This window comes from Porcisia hertigi, chromosome 30, assembly GCF_017918235.1.
Source record: "Porcisia hertigi strain C119 chromosome 30, whole genome shotgun sequence".
Taxonomy (NCBI): domain Eukaryota; phylum Euglenozoa; class Kinetoplastea; order Trypanosomatida; family Trypanosomatidae; genus Porcisia; species Porcisia hertigi.
The window spans coordinates 714,788-733,001 of NC_090589.1; the positions used below are offsets into that span (position 1 = coordinate 714,788).

The window sequence follows — 18,214 nt, forward strand, 5'->3', positions numbered from 1 at the left end:
GAATCGAAAACACAACATCGACAATGGGAAGCGAGAAGAGAAGAGAGAGCGGAGCGACCTGCTAGTCGGTTCACGGTCGTACGCTTCGCGGGCTCTCTGTGGCTCAGTGAAGTGCACCTCAGAGTACCCACACTACCTTGAATGGTGGGACGATACTGTTCTTGAAAAACACTGCCGCTCTTCAGTCTGCAGTTTCTCTCCGCTCCCGCGAGAGCGGTTCCACCTGAACCGTATTTACTTCACTCCATTCGTCTTGTACTGTTTGCGTACACCACCCCCCCTTCAGAACGGATAAGTTCTGCACCGGTGATGCGCCTACATACCCCCTGTTACGATTCACCCGCTGCTGCTCACTCCTATGACAATAGCATAGCGCGGATCTCCTGGGGGGAGGGGGGGACAAACAGACACACACCCACACACACAGACACACACACCCACACACACAGCCGTTCACACAGCGGTTTCACCCCCTGGCGTCGATCAAAATGAGTTCATACAAAGAACCAGCGGTGTATCCTGGTGCCATGAGCATGTCGGGCGAATGCACGCCCCCCCCACCCCACCCCTCCCTGGCGTCGCATCAGGTCAGCGCCCTCCGAGGCCACGTACACTCCGCGGGCGGGCTGGTGTGGGTCTCCCCTTTGCCTTGCTCGCCCGCCGTCGTGCTCTGTGTCGCGCTGATGTCACCTGCGTAAGGGTGCGTGTCTGGTCGGCTGGCCCGCGTGTGCTGCAACGCCGACGACGCTGCACTGAGAGACACGAGCCTGTCGCAGCAGTGCACCCGGTCGCCACGCGCGTGCTATGCTGATCAATAAAGAGCCACGTCACCACCGGGACACGAAGCACCAGGACTTTGGGGATGTCCTCTTCACCGATAGGCGCCCGAGAGTGGTGGGGCGACGCTTACACGCATCAGCGACTGTGTTTGCAGCCGCAACCGCGGCGTGCTGCTCAAGGGCTTTCTCAGCGGACCGTGGCGATGCATAACCTGGTGCGGAGGTAATCCGACGAGGATGAAGACCGAGTCATTGAGGTGGAGTCGCGGATGCAGCCCTTTGCTGTCGATGGGGGTGAGTCACTGGAACTCAGTTCGTGCTCAGAGCACAGCCCGCAGGCACGCATGCCAAGGGAGCCTTCACGGAGGGAGGAGGAGGGGGTGGGGAGCCGTGCAACGGCAGCAGCGCCTTCGTGGAGCAGGGTGTGTGTGGGTTATGAAAGGCAACGTAGTGGGTAGAGCTGTGATGTCGTGGGGCTGTTTTCGACTTACTGAGAGCCTCTGCTTCTGCACCCCTCCTCCCCCTCCTCCTCCTCCTCCTCCTTTTCCTTTTCCTTCCCCGATGAGGGGGGCACACCTCTGCGGAGGCCATCACGGGGGCAGCACCCACCCATTCGTAATATGGCACACGCACCCGCGGCGCAGGGGAGGTCGGAGCGATGTGTTGCTACCGGTGTCGGTGGCCACGTCGTGGACAGTGCTGCGTCGGTGCGATCTTGGACACTGAACGCATTCTCACCACGCGTATGTTAGGCGGGATGTCGAGGCTCCGCGGCGCATCTCACCTCAGGTCTGACTCTGTGGTGGTGTAGGGGGTGCCTGAGCCACTGCGAAGCGGGCACCGTCTGGGGCAAGGGGAGCTCTGCTCAGATGACTGAGTTGGCATTGCCGCAACGCGCGTATCTATGGCTACCTCGCATCACTCGGTGTGCCTGTGACACATCGGGCAGTGCGTGGGGCTCGGCTCACATGCTGTATGGCAGGATGGAGGCGCTGAAGATACAATGCATTGATGGCCACCCGCATTGCCTTGTGCGCTCCTCTGACCAGCCTCGGTGGCCCGGCTGGAAGTGTGTTCTTGTCGCCCAGGCGGTGAACAGGTGGAGCGCCTCATTCCCCACAAGAAACGGTATGGCGCAGAAGTCTGAAGCACGAACGTCACTCGTGAACTAGTGTGTTCTGGGACGCCGTCTCCGACATGACCCCAATGCCCCATGTTCTACCCCCTCTCTCTCTCCCCTCGCTCTCGCTCTCTCTGACCGATTTCCCCAACACCGGGTCTCAACGACCGCCGCCGCCACGCTGTAGAGACATTACACGCGTAACCCCGTCTCTTCCCCCCTGCCTCCCCCTACACACGCATAACCCCACACACGAGGAAATCCAAAGATATACGCATATATATATATATATATATAACATTCTGCAAAGAAGCGACCAAGTAAAAGCACGTGGGCTGTGAAAAGCAAGCACCGAGGAGTGCACCGAAAAAAAATAAAAAAAGGGAGGGGCACGTGCGTCGTCCGTTGCCTGTCTGCGCGCGCTGTTTTCCTCCTCCGCCACCTACCTTCTCCTACCCACGTCCGCCCGCCTCGTTTTTCAAACTCTCCTCTGCACCATCGCTGCCCCGTGACAGGAGAAGGCGTGCGAACAGAAAGAGGGAAAGACGATCTTGAGACGCGACTCCCCAGAAGCACACGCGCACCCTAAAAGTGAGGTTAAGCGGACAGCGGGAGCTCGTTCAGCGGCGATATTTTTGACACTAAAGGATAAGGAGGGAAGGAAGCTTAGTCCCTCTCCACCCCACCCCTCGAACAGCAGTAAAGCATCTCACTTCTTCTTCCGCTATTGTCCTGGGGATTATTTTGTTTTTCTTGGGGGGTTCTCCGCGCTGTGTGTGCGTGCGGGCTCGTATTATTCTTTTGCGGGCTTTGTTTCACATTGTTTTTCTCTTGTACCGTTTGTGGTTATGGCCAGTACGGAGCAGTCGAAGCATATATGTTCCTCTCTCTTTTTCTCTGTTTTCGCCTCTGGTGTTTCTCGTGACTCTCTCCCGTTCTCCACACTCCTCACCCTCCCCTTTTTTTTTGTTTTTGTCGATCCAGCCTTTTTTCCTATCACCAACCAGCCAACTCCCCTTTCTTTTCTTCCTCTTCCCCCATATAAGCTCCCTGTATTTCACGCGTATCACATTGCGCATTTTTAAGTTATGCTTTTTTTTGACTGTTTGAGTGTGTTTGGTTCTCTCTTTCTGTGTCGGCGTGGGTTGCATCTCTACCGAGAGTGACGACCTCAACGACAAATCTTTTTTTTTCCTCTCTCACTGTTCTGGTATAGACCAGATTGGCGAGGAGTCGGCGGAGCACTGATAATCTCAACGAACGGAGAAGGAAAAAAAAAGTCAAGGGTTGTTTTGTCTCTGGTGCGAAATATTTTGTGTGTTTGTGTGTGTGTGTGTGTTGTTGTTGTCATGGTTGTAGTTGGTGGTGGTGTTTTTCTTTTGTCTCTCTCACTCTGGACTTCCCTTCGTATGAAGTATTCGATACTCTTAGCCCCAAACCTCCTCCTCCCCTTCTTACAACCTTTAATTGAGCGCCTGTTCTCTGCATTCTTGTTCATTCTCTTCGCATGACTTTTTATGTCTTCCGCAACCAAACTTTTTGTTTTACCAATTTTTCGACTAAGTACCCCAACCAACCCACTGCACCCGCTACTCACATCCCACCACCACCACCACCGGAAGAAAAAAAAACGCAGTACTTTTACGATTTATATCTATATTTATCTATATATATCTATATATCTATATATATATATATGCACATCTAGTCACAGAGATCTCTCCAGGTACCTGCGCTAAACTGTGCTGTGTGTGTGTGTGTGTGTGTGCGTGGGCGTGCGTCAGGACTCCACCACGAGCAGACAATCAAAAAACGAAAGTGGGGACACCAACAAACATTTGAGGAAAACCGAAATAGACACGACGAAGTCACGTACAAACGCGGAGTGTTCCCCCCTTTTCTGTCAACCTCTTTCCGCTTTCTTTTCGTCAACCACCACATTAACTTGTGTTTTTTTCTTTTCTCTCCTAAACCTCCTTTTTTCCCCTTTCTCGACGTTTGCAGGTGTGTGTCGGAAGGAGAGGAGATGTATTCTGGTGAGGTCAAAGCAGCTAGTTTTTCTTTTTTTGATTTTTTGCCTGTGTTTTCCCTCTCCCCCTCCTCTCCACAGCACTCCGTGCCTGATCTTCTTTTTTCATATTTTTATATCTGTACAGGGGGGGGGGGAGGGGGCATTGTTTGCCTACCGAATTCCCCAGTGCAACCACTGCGCAGGCCACGTGGCGCGCAGCGAATCTGAACCGGCTCGTCCGCTCGCTCCCTTCCTGTTCTTTTTTGTTTTCCCACACGCCGTTTTTGCTCTTTTTCTCGCACGTGTTCCCCACACCTGGTGTGCCCGACCTTCTGCGCCCCCGACGCACGACCACGGTTCTGGATCGTGCCTTGGAACCAACGCAGCCACGGGGAAAGGCAAGCGTCAGCAAGATCCACAAAGAGCATCGTATCGAAGTGTCGGGTCTGCGTCGTCGCTTATCGTATCTGCGTTTGGCCACTCTGATCCCGCTTTCCTGCGTGTGTTTGGGTGTATTTAAGGTGCGGGCACGAGCGTGTTGACATCTATACCCCCTGCCTGACGCTGGAGTTTCGCCTCTCTTCTCTCCGCAGCTCCCCTCGCTTCGCCACTTTCCACCCTCGAGGATGCTCCACATCGCGCCTCTGACACTCGAGGCGCAGCTATGCTACCTGATTGGTGGCGCTCTGCTGTGCGTCTCCCTGAGCATCTGTGGCTCCCTGGTGTGGCACGCGCAGGGATACTACCAACCGATACCCGCAGGGCAGCGGCGCACCGCCGGCTTCACGCCGAACGGTATACTGGGTGTCACCTGCTTCTTCACGTTCGCCGGACTGGCGATTGTACTTTTGATTGAGTCGTCCCTGTTTTACGTGAGGTACGCCTTTCACCCATCTCACAAGGGCCGCTACTGGACGATGCACCGGTACGCCTCCGTGATCCTTCAAGCTGCTCTCGGTGCCCTCTACGTCGCGACGGGCGTGGCGCTGCTCATCACGTGGGGTGGCGATTCTGCAAGGTGCGCTTTCATCCTCTGTTTGGGGAGCGACAAGTACCCCGAATCAGATCTCACGCGTGGCAACAGATTCGACATTTTCCTATCCCTCATCACCTTCTTTGTCCTGGTGCCGACGGGACTGGTGCTGCTCTATCGTGTCTTCTGGACTGTGATGCACCAGCGGGCGGCGAGGGCCGTGCGCAAGCGCGAGGCGGTGAGCGAGGTCGCGGTGCCGACGAGGGCGAACCCCGCGGCGAAGCCTGCGAGCATGCGGCCCTTTCGTGCCGAGCTGAGGGCGAAGCAGGTTTGCTGCCTTGTCGGTGTGTGCGCCGGAATACTCGCGTACGCCATCCTTTCCTTCTGGCTGCCGAACGACTCGCGTCACTTCAACGCCAACGAAATCGCGCTGTTCGCGAACAAGACCATATCCTATTACTGCGAAGCAACGGACATGACAGTACCGGAGATGCCTGACGCGTGGTTCCGCACCGGCCAAATCCGCCTCTCCGATGACCTGACGTTGAAGCTGTTCCCCGGCAACATATTTTTCTATACGTACCTACTGGCAACGGCGGTCATTGTGTTTGTGCTGCGGCTGACGCAGACGGGCCGCTACTGGGTCCAGCGCCGTATCCCTCTGTGCGCGTGCTTCACGTATGGGGAGGCCGCCTTCGTCGCCGCTACAACGGTGCTCGCAGTCATGTTCTTCATCTACTGGCTGCATGACCACAACTACAAGAATGCGTGGAGTGTGGCCGCAAAGCCCACTGAGCATATCGAGCCGGCGGAACGCTGGGGTCGCGGACTGGGCCAGCTGGCCATTCTGTTTCTCTCGTTGCTTTTGCTGCCGGTGGGCCGTCAGTCGGTGGTGGTAAGCGTGCTTGGCGTGTCGCGCGATGGACTGCTGTGGTTTCACCGCGCGGTCGGCTACGCGATGCTGGCGGCTACGGTAGGCCACATTGTAGCATCCTACGTGTCGTACGCCAGCTTCGGCTACCTCATGCAGAACCTGAACACCGTCCGCAATTCCATTGGCAGCAAAGGTGTTTTCGACGACTACAGCGTTCCGGTGGCGACGTGGACGACGTGGTTCCTGTTGATTGCCATGGGCATCTTTGCCTTGAACACCGTGAGGCGCCGCTACTACGAGCTGTTCTACTACACGCACCTGGCCGCGACGTACATGACGCTACCCGTCATGGTCTTCCACGCCTCTGCTGGCTGGATGTACTTGCTCCCCGGCATGACGGTGCTCCTGGCTGATCAGCTGGTGCGCCTGTGGCAGCGGTCCGCGGTGGTGCGCGTTGTGCATGCGCGCGTGATTGGTGAGGACACGACGGAGCTGGCCTTCTCTGTGCCTGGGCGGTGGGACATGCGGCGCGTGCACCCGGGGCAGTACGTGCTGGTGTGCGTGCCGGAGCTGACGGCGCTGCAGTGGCACCCCTTCACGCTGACCAACGTTGTGGACAAGGAGTCTGTTGCCGTGGAGGGCTCGAAGGTGAGCGCGACAGGGACCGTGTTCTACGTGCACGTGAAGTCGATGGGGCCGAGGACGTGGACAGGGCGGCTGTACGACCTGGTGCGCACCGGCCAGGTGTTCAGCATGGCGGTGGAGGGGCCGTGCGGGACGCCGGTGGACTACAGCCACTATGACAACATTGTTCTGGTTGCCGGCGGCATCGGGGCCACACCATGCATCTCCATCTTCGGCTCGCTGCTTCGGCAGCACGAAGCCGCGGGGAACAGTCGCGCGTGCCCACGTGTGGACTTTATCTGGTCAACCCGCTCTGCTCACCATGTGAAGGCGGTGGCGGACATGCTGCAGCTGCCGGTGCGATGCGGCAACGCTGGTTGCACGCCTTCTCCCCGAGGTGTGTTGATGGAGAAAGGAGATGCGTCCCCTCCACCCGAAGACAGAGTCGATAATGCGAAGCCGAATACGGAGGCTGCGGAGCCTGGCGCTATTCTCTGGGACGCCGGCCAGCTAAACGGGGATGTGAAGGCTGTGAGCAGGGCTGTCCACACCCCCAGCGACTGCGAGCAGTACTTTTCCTTTGATGTCTTTCTTACTCGGGAGGGGGGTCTGGGGCACGTCTTCACGGGCAATGATCGCATCGATGGGCGGACCTCACCCGAGCCCGGCAAGACCTCGGCGCTGAAGCCGTACGCGGAACTGAATGAGGAACTGCGGATGGACGTGGTTGCGACCGGAACCCCAGATTGCGCTTCGCATCGCGCTTATCCGCTGGGACCAGCATCAGGGGCAGCGAAAAGAGCCGAGCGGAAAGGCAAGGCTGGCGCTGCGGGGGAGAAGCAGGGGGGGAGGTCACCCTCCGAGTCTGTGGGCAATGTAATTGAGGACTCTGAGTTTTCCTGCGCCGATGGCAGTGATGAGCGCTTCGAAGACGTGCCAGTGCGGACAGTTGTAGACGACGAGCCAGGGGAGACGCTGGATTCCGCATCCACTGTTGCCGAGGAGGATGTCTTGGTATCGAATGGTGTCGCTCAGTGGCTGCCGAGCTCCTCCGGGACGTGGAGCAGGTGCTCTCAACGCGAAGACGACGGCAGCGGACGCTTGGCGCTGAGAATGCATGCGGGTCGCCCTGATGTCGTTGCGCTTATCCGAGAGGCACTGAGAAAGCCTGGATCTCGCGCCAAGGACTCCGCAAAGCTGAACAAAACTCGTACGTTGTTGTTTGTTTGCGGTCCGAGCACGCTGGTTTGCCAAGTCCTCTCCTATGGCGCGCAGCTCGGTGTGACAGTGCACCAAGAAGAGTTTCTCTTCTAGGCCGCTGCCTGCATTTCTGTGTGTGTATTTGTGTGTGTGTGTGTGTGTGTGTGTGTGTGTGTGTTTGTTTTTTCGGCACCACTGCACTTTGCTTGCCGATCCCTCGTCACAACCACCTTCTCCCACCCCCACCCCCTTCCCACACAAACACACGGGCAAGCACACACCGATGAGCCAACTGCTTCTCTGCCGGCCCTTTGTGCTGTGCCTCCGCGCTTCTTTTCTCATGTTGAAGCCCTCGCACTAAGCAAACAGCACGATCGCTGAGAAGGTGTAACGAGACACCCAAGATCAACTTCTGCAACGTGCGCCTTTTCGCTTCATGTGTATAAACTGCGTGCACCCAGCAAGTGTGTGTGCATCAAGCAGCTTACCCCCTCCCGCCCCCCTGTTTCTACGTGTGCCTGTGAGGGTGTATCCCGTGTCTCTATTTGTATTGTTCTCTACGCAGTAGAAGGGAAGCCCATGTGTAAGGGAGTCGGCTGACGCGCGCGTGTGTGTTCGCCTCTTGGACGCCCTCTCCGAATGCCGTCATCTCTCTCCAACACCACGCTGTAGACCCTCTCTCTGTTGACGTGTGCCGCCTCGCTATTCTGTTTAAAATGGGCATAACCACGCAACCACCCCGGCCGACCCTCTGAACAAATAAGAAACGGGGGGGGTAACGCCAACAGAGGCAATGCAACTGCTGAGGTCTGTCGCGGTGTAGTAGCCGGTAGCCGAACATGCTACGATTGCGCATAAGGAAATTGAGGAGGGAAGGTGCTGAGCTCTTTGTCCCTCCACACCTGCTCGTTTGTGCGTGTGTGTATTGCGCTAAAACTGACAGTGAGCGCTGGGACGGAGCAATCACCTCGTGTGAGAAAAGAAACGAGAGGTGTGGACGCTGCACAGCCCATTCGCCAGACCTCAGGCCTCGACGTTTTCTTCCCCCATGTCTTTTCGATTGATTCCTTCCCCCCCCCCCCCTGTGGCGCTGTCTTGTCGTGCCCCCCTCTCCGCGCACTCGCCCCCATCCCCCACCCCAACTCCCTCTCTAGGGTGCCGTATCTCAAGTATGGGCTAGCATTTTGCGCGTTGTAGCTGTGCACAGACACACGCGCAGGAGACACACGCTGCTGCCCCATTTCTCTCCTATTTTTGTTTCCTTCTTTCGTGTATGCGAGGTAGACACCAATTTCTAACAATCAGCCTCTCCCCACACACACACTATAGAGTCTTTCCCCCTCGCGCAATGATGGAGTGTTGTTAGTGCATTGTGCCCGCGTGTCGTGTGTGGGTTGTCCTTGCCCGCCAGTGGATCGTGACATGGACGGCAGGGAAGCGCACGCCCACGCACAGAGAGAGAAAACGTAGGGAGTACCCACGCGTAGACAGGGGCAACGCCATGCACGATTCTCTGCGCTCCGCTGTCGCCTCCTCACCACTGTTTGTGTGCTGAGGCACTTGCGACAGCCTCCAGGCAGAAGCACTGTCGTCTCTTCATGTTCTTTTTTCTTTTTCGCGCAAAAATGTACACGCGCAGATCTCTTTAAAAAGAAGAGGGTGAGGAACAAGCTGAAGGCCGGCGGATCGAATTTATCGCATCCACGGTTTCTCGCACCACTCCACGCGCACTTCTCGGCGCCGGTGCTCATGTGTGCGCGTAAGTCGCTGAGTAGACAAGCGTTGCTGCTCGACAGCGGACTCATCGACGGACAAGCCTGTCGTAGGAAAAAGCCCATGCGTGCAGCCTCTCCTCTCATAGCCTGGGCACCGCCCTTCTGATTCTCACACACTTCGTCCCGACTCCCCATGCTTTCTCTCTGGAATCTGGGCATCCTTTTTGTGTGCTGCTACTGCGCCCTTGCTCCTTTTTTGCCTTGGCTACCATCACCATCTGAAGACAAGCGTAGCGAAGCGGGGCTCGTCACATCCACTCGTTTCTCTGTCTCTTTCCAGGTCGCTGGTACTCCTCGAGACCTCCGAATATCCTTTGAGTGCTCTTGTCTTCACCCAGGCACACTTTGCAGGTCCGCACCACCACAGTTCGTGCAGCCTATTTCATACGTGGGGCGTTATCTGTTTCCCTTTACACCAGCGGTGTATCCTGGTGCCATGAGCATGTTGGGCGAATGCACGCCCCCCCCCCACCCCACGCGGTCAGCGCCCTCCGAGGCCACGTACACTCCGCGGGCGGGCTGGTGTGGGTCTCCCCTTTGCCTTGCTCGCCCGCCGTCGTGCTCTGTGTCGCGCTGATGTCACCTGCGTAAGGGTGCGTGTCTGGTCGGCTGGCCCGCGTGTGCTGCAACGCCGACGACGCTGCACTGAGAGACACGAGCCTGTCGCAGCAGTGCACCCGGTCGCCACGCGCGTGCTATGCTGATCAATAAAGAGCCACGTCACCACCGGGACACGAAGCACCAGGACTTTGGGGATGTCCTCTTCACCGATAGGCGCCCGAGAGTGGTGGGGCGACGCTTACACGCATCAGCGACTGTGTTTGCAGCCGCAACCGCGGCGTGCTGCTCAAGGGCTTTCTCAGCGGACCGTGGCGATGCATAACCTGGTGCGGAGGTAATCCGACGAGGATGAAGACCGAGTCATTGAGGTGGAGTCGCGGATGCAGCCCTTTGCTGTCGATGGGGGTGAGTCACTGGAACTCAGTTCGTGCTCAGAGCACAGCCCGCAGGCACGCATGCCAAGGGAGCCTTCACGGAGGGAGGAGGAGGGGGTGGGGAGCCGTGCAACGGCAGCAGCGCCTTCGTGGAGCAGGGTGTGTGTGGGTTATGAAAGGCAACGTAGTGGGTAGAGCTGTGATGTCGTGGGGCTGTTTTCGACTTACTGAGAGCCTCTGCTTCTGCACCCCTCCTCCCCCCTCCTCCTCCTCCTCCTCCTTTTCCTTTTCCTTCCCCGATGAGGGGGGCACACCTCTGCGGAGGCCATCACGGGGGCAGCACCCACCCATTCGTAATATGGCACACGCACCCGCGGCGCAGGGGAGGTCGGAGCGATGTGTTGCTACCGGTGTCGGTGGCCACGTCATGGACAGTGCTGCGTCGGTGCGATCTTGGACACTGAACGCATTCTCACCACGCGTATGTTAGGCGGGATGTCGAGGCTCCGCGGCGCATCTCACCTCAGGTCTGACTCTGTGGTGGTGTAGGGGGTGCCTGAGCCACTGCGAAGCGGGCACCGTCTGGGGCAAGGGGAGCTCTGCTCAGATGACTGAGTTGGCATTGCCGCAACGCGCGTATCTATGGCTACCTCGCATCACTCGGTGTGCCTGTGACACATCGGGCAGTGCGTGGGGCTCGGCTCACATGCTGTATGGCAGGATGGAGGCGCTGAAGATACAATGCATTGATGGCCACACACATTGCCTTGTGCGCTCCTCTGACCAGCCTCGGTGGCCCGGCTGGAAGTGTGTTCTTGTCGCCCAGGCGGTGAACAGGTGGAGCGCCTCATTCCCCACAAGAAACGGTATGGCGCAGAAGTCTGAAGCACGAACGTCACTCGTGAACTAGTGTGTTCTGGGACGCCGTCTCCGACATGACCCCAATGCCCCATGTTCTACCCCCTCTCTCTCTCCCCTCGCTCTCGCTCTCTCTGACCGACTTCCCCAACACCGGGTCTCAACGACCGCCGCCGCCACGCTGTAGAGACATTACACGCGTAACCCCGTCTCTTCCCCCCTGCCTCCCCCTACACACGCATAACCCCACACACGAGGAAATCCAAAGATATACGCATATATATATATATATATAACATTCTGCAAAGAAGCGACCAAGTAAAAGCACGTGGGCTGTGAAAAGCAAGCACCGAGGAGTGCACCGAGAAAAATAAAAAAGGGAGGGGCACGTGCGTCGTCCGTTGCCTGTCTGCGCGCGCTGTTTTCCTCCTCCGCCACCTACCTTCTCCTACCCACGTCCGCCCGCCTCGTTTTTCAAACCCTCCTCTGCACCATCGCTGCCCCGTGACAGGAGAAGGCGTGCGAACAGAAAGAGGGAAAGACGATCTTGAGACGCGACTCCCCAGAAGCACACGCGCACCCTAAAGGTGAGGTTAAGCGGACAGCGGGAGCTCGTTCAGCGGCGATATTTTTGACACTAAAGGATAAGGAGGGAAGGAAGCTTAGTCCCTCTCCACCCCACCCCTCGAACAACAGTAAAGCATCTCACAACTCCTTCCGCTATTGTCTTGGGGATTATTTTGTTTTTCTCGGGGGGCTCTCCGCGCTGTGTGTGCGTGTGGGTTTGTCTTGAGGTGTGTTGGAGTGTGTCGCGCGCTTGCTTGTTGTCTCTCATCGTCCTCCTCCTTTTCTTGCAGCTCTTCACTGCCCGAGGCCGCTGCGCATCCGAAACGGCGACCACTCCGGGCGCGCGACTTTGCGCAACAGCATAGACGCATCACACCAGAAAGAGAAGTTCACACAAACTGAAAGAGGGACGGAGAATTGTGTGACAAAAGAAAAAAGCAACGCCTGTGCGGGTAGTCGTCTCAACTTGTTGTGTTTGTTGTTGTTGTTGTCCACCCCTCCCTCCCTCCCTTCCTCTTCTCCTCTCTCTCTCACCTGTGCTCTCTCCGTGTGAGATTTTTTAAAATTTAACTTAACCCTTTTTAGTCTTCCTTTTTCTTTCCCCGTTTTCCCTCCTATTCAACTTCGACAACTTTTTTTTGGAAACTCCCTTTTTTTCCTTCGAGGGTTTCACTCTGCCAGGATCACGTTGTCCTCGCTGTTCAAGTGTACCCACTCTCACTTAATTCCGAGTATATCTTTGCTGTCGTTACTCCAAAGAAAAAAAAGAAAGCTCTCTTTCTGCTCGTATACCGGCGGTGTTGTGCGCGATAGACTCATTGGTCCACCCCGGGAGGTGCTTGCTGTCTGTACGTCATTATTTAGGTCTCGGGGTTCTCGCTTCATTTCCTCGCATTTTTGTTTGTTTCCTTTGATTCTTCTGTCCCCACGTCGTCTTTGTTTTATTTATTTATTTGTTTATTTTGTTGTTGCCTCTCAACTGATCTATAGAAAAAAGAAATCATACGAATAGGGGGGTGAACAGAAAAAAAAGGCAAAATTCTCAAACGCTGCACGTGTTCTCGTGTCTGTGTGTTCTCCGTCGGTTTCGCTCCTTTTTTGTGTGTGTGCTTTTACCAACCTTTTTTTTTCTATTTTCCATTCAACTCATCTTTTTTTTTTCTCTGGGCTTCATTTATTTTCCTCTCCCTACGACGTGTTACTAGCCTAAAACGTTTTGGCGACTAGCATCGTCTGTGCCCTCGAGTGAAAGGACTCGTCTCTACTACTTTTTTTTTGCCACTGAATGTTTGTTATATCTTATCCCCAGTTCAACCAACCACCCAACCAACCAACCACAACTACGGCAACAGTATAAACATATATGTATATCATTCTGTATACAAGCATTCTCTGTTTTTTTTTTTGCTCCCTTCAGTTTCCCAAGATTGTTTTCCTCCTTTGCGTATTTCTGTAACTGCGTTTTTGTTGTGTGTCGTCAAAGCAGCTAGTTTTCCTTTTTTTTTTGATTTTTTGCCTGTGTTTTCCCTCTCCCCCTCCTCTCCACAGCACTCCGTGCCTGATCTTCTTTTTTCATATTTTTATATCTGTACAGGGGGGGGAGGGGGCATTGTTTGCCTACCGAATTCCCCAGTGCAACCACTGCGCAGGCCACGTGGCGCGCAGCGAATCTGAACCGGCTCGCCCGCTCGCTCCCTTCCTGTTCTTTTTTGTTTTCCCACACGCCGTTTTTGCTCTTTTTCTCGCACCTGCTCCCCACACCTGGTGTGCCCGACCTTCTGCGCCCCCGACGCACGACCACGGTTCTGGATCGTGCCTTGGAACCAACGCAGCCACGGGGAAAGGCAAGCGTCAGCAAGATCCACAAAGAGCATCGTATCGAAGTGTCGGGTCTGCGTCGTCGCTTATCGTATCTGCGTTTGGCCACTCTGATCCCGCTTTCCTGCGTGTGTTTGGGTGTATTTAAGGTGCGGGCACGAGCGTGTTGACATCTATACCCCCTGCCTGACGCTGAAGTTTCGCCTCTCTTCTCTCCGCAGCTCCCCTCGCTTCGCCACTTTCCACCCTCGAGGATGCTCCACATCGCGCCTCTGACACTCGAGGCGCAGCTATGCTACCTGATTGGTGGCGCTCTGCTGTGCGTCTCCCTGAGCATCTGTGGCTCCCTGGTGTGGCACGCGCAGGGATACTACCAACCGATACCCGCAGGGCAGCGGCGCACCGCCGGCTTCACGCCGAACGGTATACTGGGTGTCACCTGCTTATTCACGTTCGCCGGCCTGGCGATTGTACTTTTGATTGAGTCGTCCCTGTTTTACGTGAGGTACGCCTTTCACCCATCTCACAAGGGCCGCTACTGGACGATGCACCGGTACGCCTCGGTGATCCTTCAAGCTGCTCTGGGTGCCCTCTACGTCGCGACGGGCGTGGCGCTGCTCATCACGTGGGGTGGTGATTCTGCAAGGTGCGCTTTCATCCTCTGTTTGGGGAGCGACAAGTACCCCCCATCAGATCTCACGCGTGGCAACAGATTCGACATTTTCCTATCCCTCATCACCTTCTTTGTCCTGGTGCCGACGGGACTGGTGCTGCTCTATCGCGTCTTCTGGACTGTGATGCACCAGCGGGCGGCGAGGGCCGTGCGCAAGCGCGAGGCGGTGAGCGAGGTCGCGGTGCCGACGAGGGCGAACCCCGCGGCGAAGCCTGCGAGCATGCGGCCCTTTCGTGCCGAGCTGAGGGCGAAGCAGGTTTGCCGCCTTGTCGGTGTGTGCGCCGGAATTCTCGCGTACGCCATGCTTTCCTTCTGGCTGCCGAACGACTCGCGTCGCTTCGACTCCTATAGAATCGCTCTATTCGTTCGCAAGAGGATCGGACTGGAGCGCGGTTCAAAAAACATGACAGTACCGGAGATGCCTGACGCGTGGTTCCGCACCGGCCAAATCCGCGTCTCCGATGACCTGACGTTGAAGCTGTTTCCCGGCAACATATTTTTCTATACGTACCTACTGGCAACGGCGGTCATTGTGTTTGTGCTGCGGCTGACGCAGACGGGCCGCTACTGGGTCCAGCGCCGTATCCCTCTGTGCGCGTGCTTCACGTATGGGGAGGCCGCCTTCGTCGCCGCTACAACGGTGCTCGCAGTCATGTTCTTCATCTACTGGCTGCATGACCACAACTACAAGAATGCGTGGAGTGTGGCCGCAAAGCCCACTCAGCAGATCAAGCCGGCGGAACGCTGGGGTCGCGGACTGGGCCAGCTTGCCATTCTGTTTCTCTCGTTGCTTTTGCTGCCGGTGGGCCGTCAGTCGGTGGTGGTAAGCGTGCTTGGCGTGTCGCGCGATGGACTGCTGTGGTTTCACCGCGCGGTTGGCTACGCGATGCTGGCGGCTACTGTAGGTCACATTGTGGCATTCTACGTGTCGTACGCCAGCTTCGGCTACCTCATGCAGAACCTGAACACGGTCCGCAATTCCATTGGCAGCAAAGGCGTTTTCGACGACTACAGCGTTCCGGTGGCGACGTGGACGACGTGGTTCCTGTTGATTGCCATGGGCATCTTTGCCTTGAACACCGTGAGGCGCCGCTACTACGAGCTGTTCTACTACACGCACCTGGCCGCGACGTACATGACGCTACCCGTCATGGTCTTCCACGCCTCTGCTGGCTGGATGTACTTGCTCCCCGGCATGACGGTGCTCCTGGCTGATCAGCTGGTGCGCCTGTGGCAGCGGTCCGCGGTGGTGCGCGTTGTGCATGCGCGCGTGATTGGTGAGGACACGACGGAGCTGGCCTTCTCTGTGCCTGGGCGGTGGGACATGCGGCGCGTGCACCCGGGGCAGTACGTGCTGGTGTGCGTGCCGGAGCTGACGGCGCTGCAGTGGCACCCCTTCACGCTGACCAACGTTGTGGACAAGGAGTCTGTTGCCGTGGAGGGCTCGAAGGTGAGCGCGACAGGGACCGTGTTCTACGTGCACGTGAAGTCGATGGGGCCGAGGACGTGGACAGGGCGGCTGTACGACCTGGTGCGCACCGGCCAGGTGTTCAGCATGGCGGTGGAGGGACCGTGCGGGACGCCGGTGGACTACAGCCACTATGACAACATTGTTCTGGTTGCCGGCGGCATCGGGGCCACACCATGCATCTCCATCTTCGGCTCGCTGCTTCGGCAGCACGAAGCCGCAGGGAGCAGTCGCGCGTGCCCACGTGTGGACTTTATCTGGTCGACCCGCTCTGCTCACCATGTGAAGGCGGTGGCGGACATGCTGCAGCTGCCGGTGCGATGCGGCAACACTGGTTGCACGCCTTCTCCCCGAGGTGTGTTGATAGAGAAAGGAGATGCGTCCCCTCCACCCGAAGACAGAGTCGATAATGCGAAGCCGAATACGGAGGCTGCGGAGTCTGGCGCTATTCTCTGGGACGCCGGCCAGCTAAACGGGGATGTGAAGGCTGTGAGCAGGGCTGTCCACACCCCCAGCGACTGCGAGCAGTACTTTTCCTTTGATGTCTTTCTTACTCGGGAGGGGGGTCTGGGGCACGTCTTCACGGGCAATGATCGCATCGATGGGCGGACCTCACCCGAGCCCGGCAAGACCTCGGCGCTGAAGCCGTACGCGGAACTGAATGAGGAACTGCAGATGGACGTGGTTGCGACCGGAACCCCAGATTGCGCTTCGCATCGCGCTTATCCGCTGGGACCAGCATCAGGGGCAGCGAAAAGAGCCGAGCGGAGAGGCAAGGCTGGCGCTGCGGGGGGGAGGTCACCCTCCGAGTCTGTGGGCAATGTGATTGAGGACTCTGAGTTTTCCTGCGCCGATGGCAGTGATGAGCGCTTCGAAGACGTGCCAGTGCGGACAGTTGTAGACGACGAGCCAGGGGAGACGCTGGATTCCGCATCCACTGTTGCCGAGGAGGATGTCTCGGTATCGAATGGTGTCTCTCAGTGGCTGCCGAGCTCCTCCGGGACGTGGGGCAGGCGCTCTCAACGCGAAGACGACGGCAGCGGACGCTTGGCGCTGAGAATGCATGCGGGTCGCCCTGATGTCGTTGCGCTTATCCGAGAGGCGCTGAGAAAGCCTGGATCTCGCGCCAAGGACTCCGCAAAGCTGAACAAAACTCGTACGTTGTTGTTTGTTTGCGGTCCGAGCACGCTGGTTTGCCAAGTCCTCTCCTATGGCGCGCAGCTCGGTGTGACAGTGCACCAAGAAGAGTTTCTCCTCTAGGCCGCTGCCTGCATTTATGTGTGTGTGTGTGTGTGTGTGTGTGAAGGTGTTTGGTTTTTCGGCACCACTGCACTTTGCTTACCCCCCATCCTCCCTCCCTCCCCTCCCTCCCGTCTCTCCTGAGGATGGTATGTTTTAATTCAAGTCCGGATCTCGAGGTGTTTGAGCTCAGTGTATGGAAGACTTTGTTCGTGTGTGTGTGTGTTTTGCTGATCGGAGCCCAGCCAAGATATCGGGGCCCTTTGCCAGGAATTCACATATGTGTGTAGATGTCTCAGCTGTGCTTTTTTTTTTTCAGATATCCCCGTGACCCGGAACGGTCTGCAAATCAATCAGTGTGTGATGGTTTTTTTTCTTCGGAGGTGGGTGTGTTACTTAGCATGTCGAGAACATGTACTTCGTGCAAGGAACTACGGCGTCGCATTGCAAATGTTTGCACCGAGCTGACCTCCTTGCAGCCCGCCCGCTTTGCCCCCCCCATTCTCTCCTTGTGTGTCGATTAGAGGGTCTCCTGTACGGGGGCTCCTCACCATAGCCTCTAGGGAGGTTCTGCAGCAAAAGACTACCACTCAAGCGGTTCTTTGAGATACATATATCGAGACTTTGCCCGTTGCGACTTCTTCGCACAGCTGTATCATCGTGCATTCCTGAAAAAAAACTTCACCCTCATTTCTCTACCCACCTTCTCTTCACCTTCACCCGCGCTTCTCATCCTCCTTTTCTGGGACTTGTGAGGGAACTCTCCGTGTTGCACTCGGTGTCACCACATTCGGTGAGTGTGCATGACCGCTGCTGCAACGTTTGCACCCACTAAACACACTCATACATATAACATATTATGATTGGCTATATGTTTCCCTGCATGCATGTTTGGAAGAGTTTGACACCTCCTCCTGTTGTTATCGTTGTTATTTTTTTTTTTTCGAGGGTATTGATCACTGCTTCGTGAGTTACAAGACGCGCCCAACCAACTCGTGCTTTTGTCACTGGACGTATCGTTACTGCACGATTCGCCCTTCACTGCCTCACCCACCCCCCACCCCTATTCCTGCTCCCGCCACCTCTCACATCACACCTACACGGATCAGCTGTTTTTGGACGTGTATTAAGAGAAGTGAATGGCCACCTCAAGGCAGAAACATAGAACAATAAAAACGAGGCACTAGTGCGAAGGCAATCACATCCTGTGCACACCTGTCTCGTGTCATCTTTGACCACCCTCCCCCAGCTGAGAGCTTGTTTGTGTGTGTCTTGTGTTGCGTGTTGATTCAAAAAAAAA

At 56.6% G+C, this 18,214-nt stretch overlaps 1 protein-coding gene across 1 annotated transcript; it reads left to right on the plus strand.

The window, feature by feature from the left end:
* Positions 1 to 4,536: 4,536 nt before the first annotated feature.
* On the plus strand, positions 4,537 to 16,935 carry JKF63_02948 (uncharacterized protein; the record flags this gene model as incomplete). Its single annotated transcript, XM_067898972.1, has 2 exons — positions 4,537 to 5,121; positions 14,287 to 16,935. The coding sequence occupies 2 exons, from the start codon at positions 4,537 to 4,539 to the stop codon at positions 16,933 to 16,935; spliced, it is 3,234 nt and encodes a 1,077-aa protein (XP_067755416.1).
* Positions 16,936 to 18,214: the final 1,279 nt, after the last annotated feature.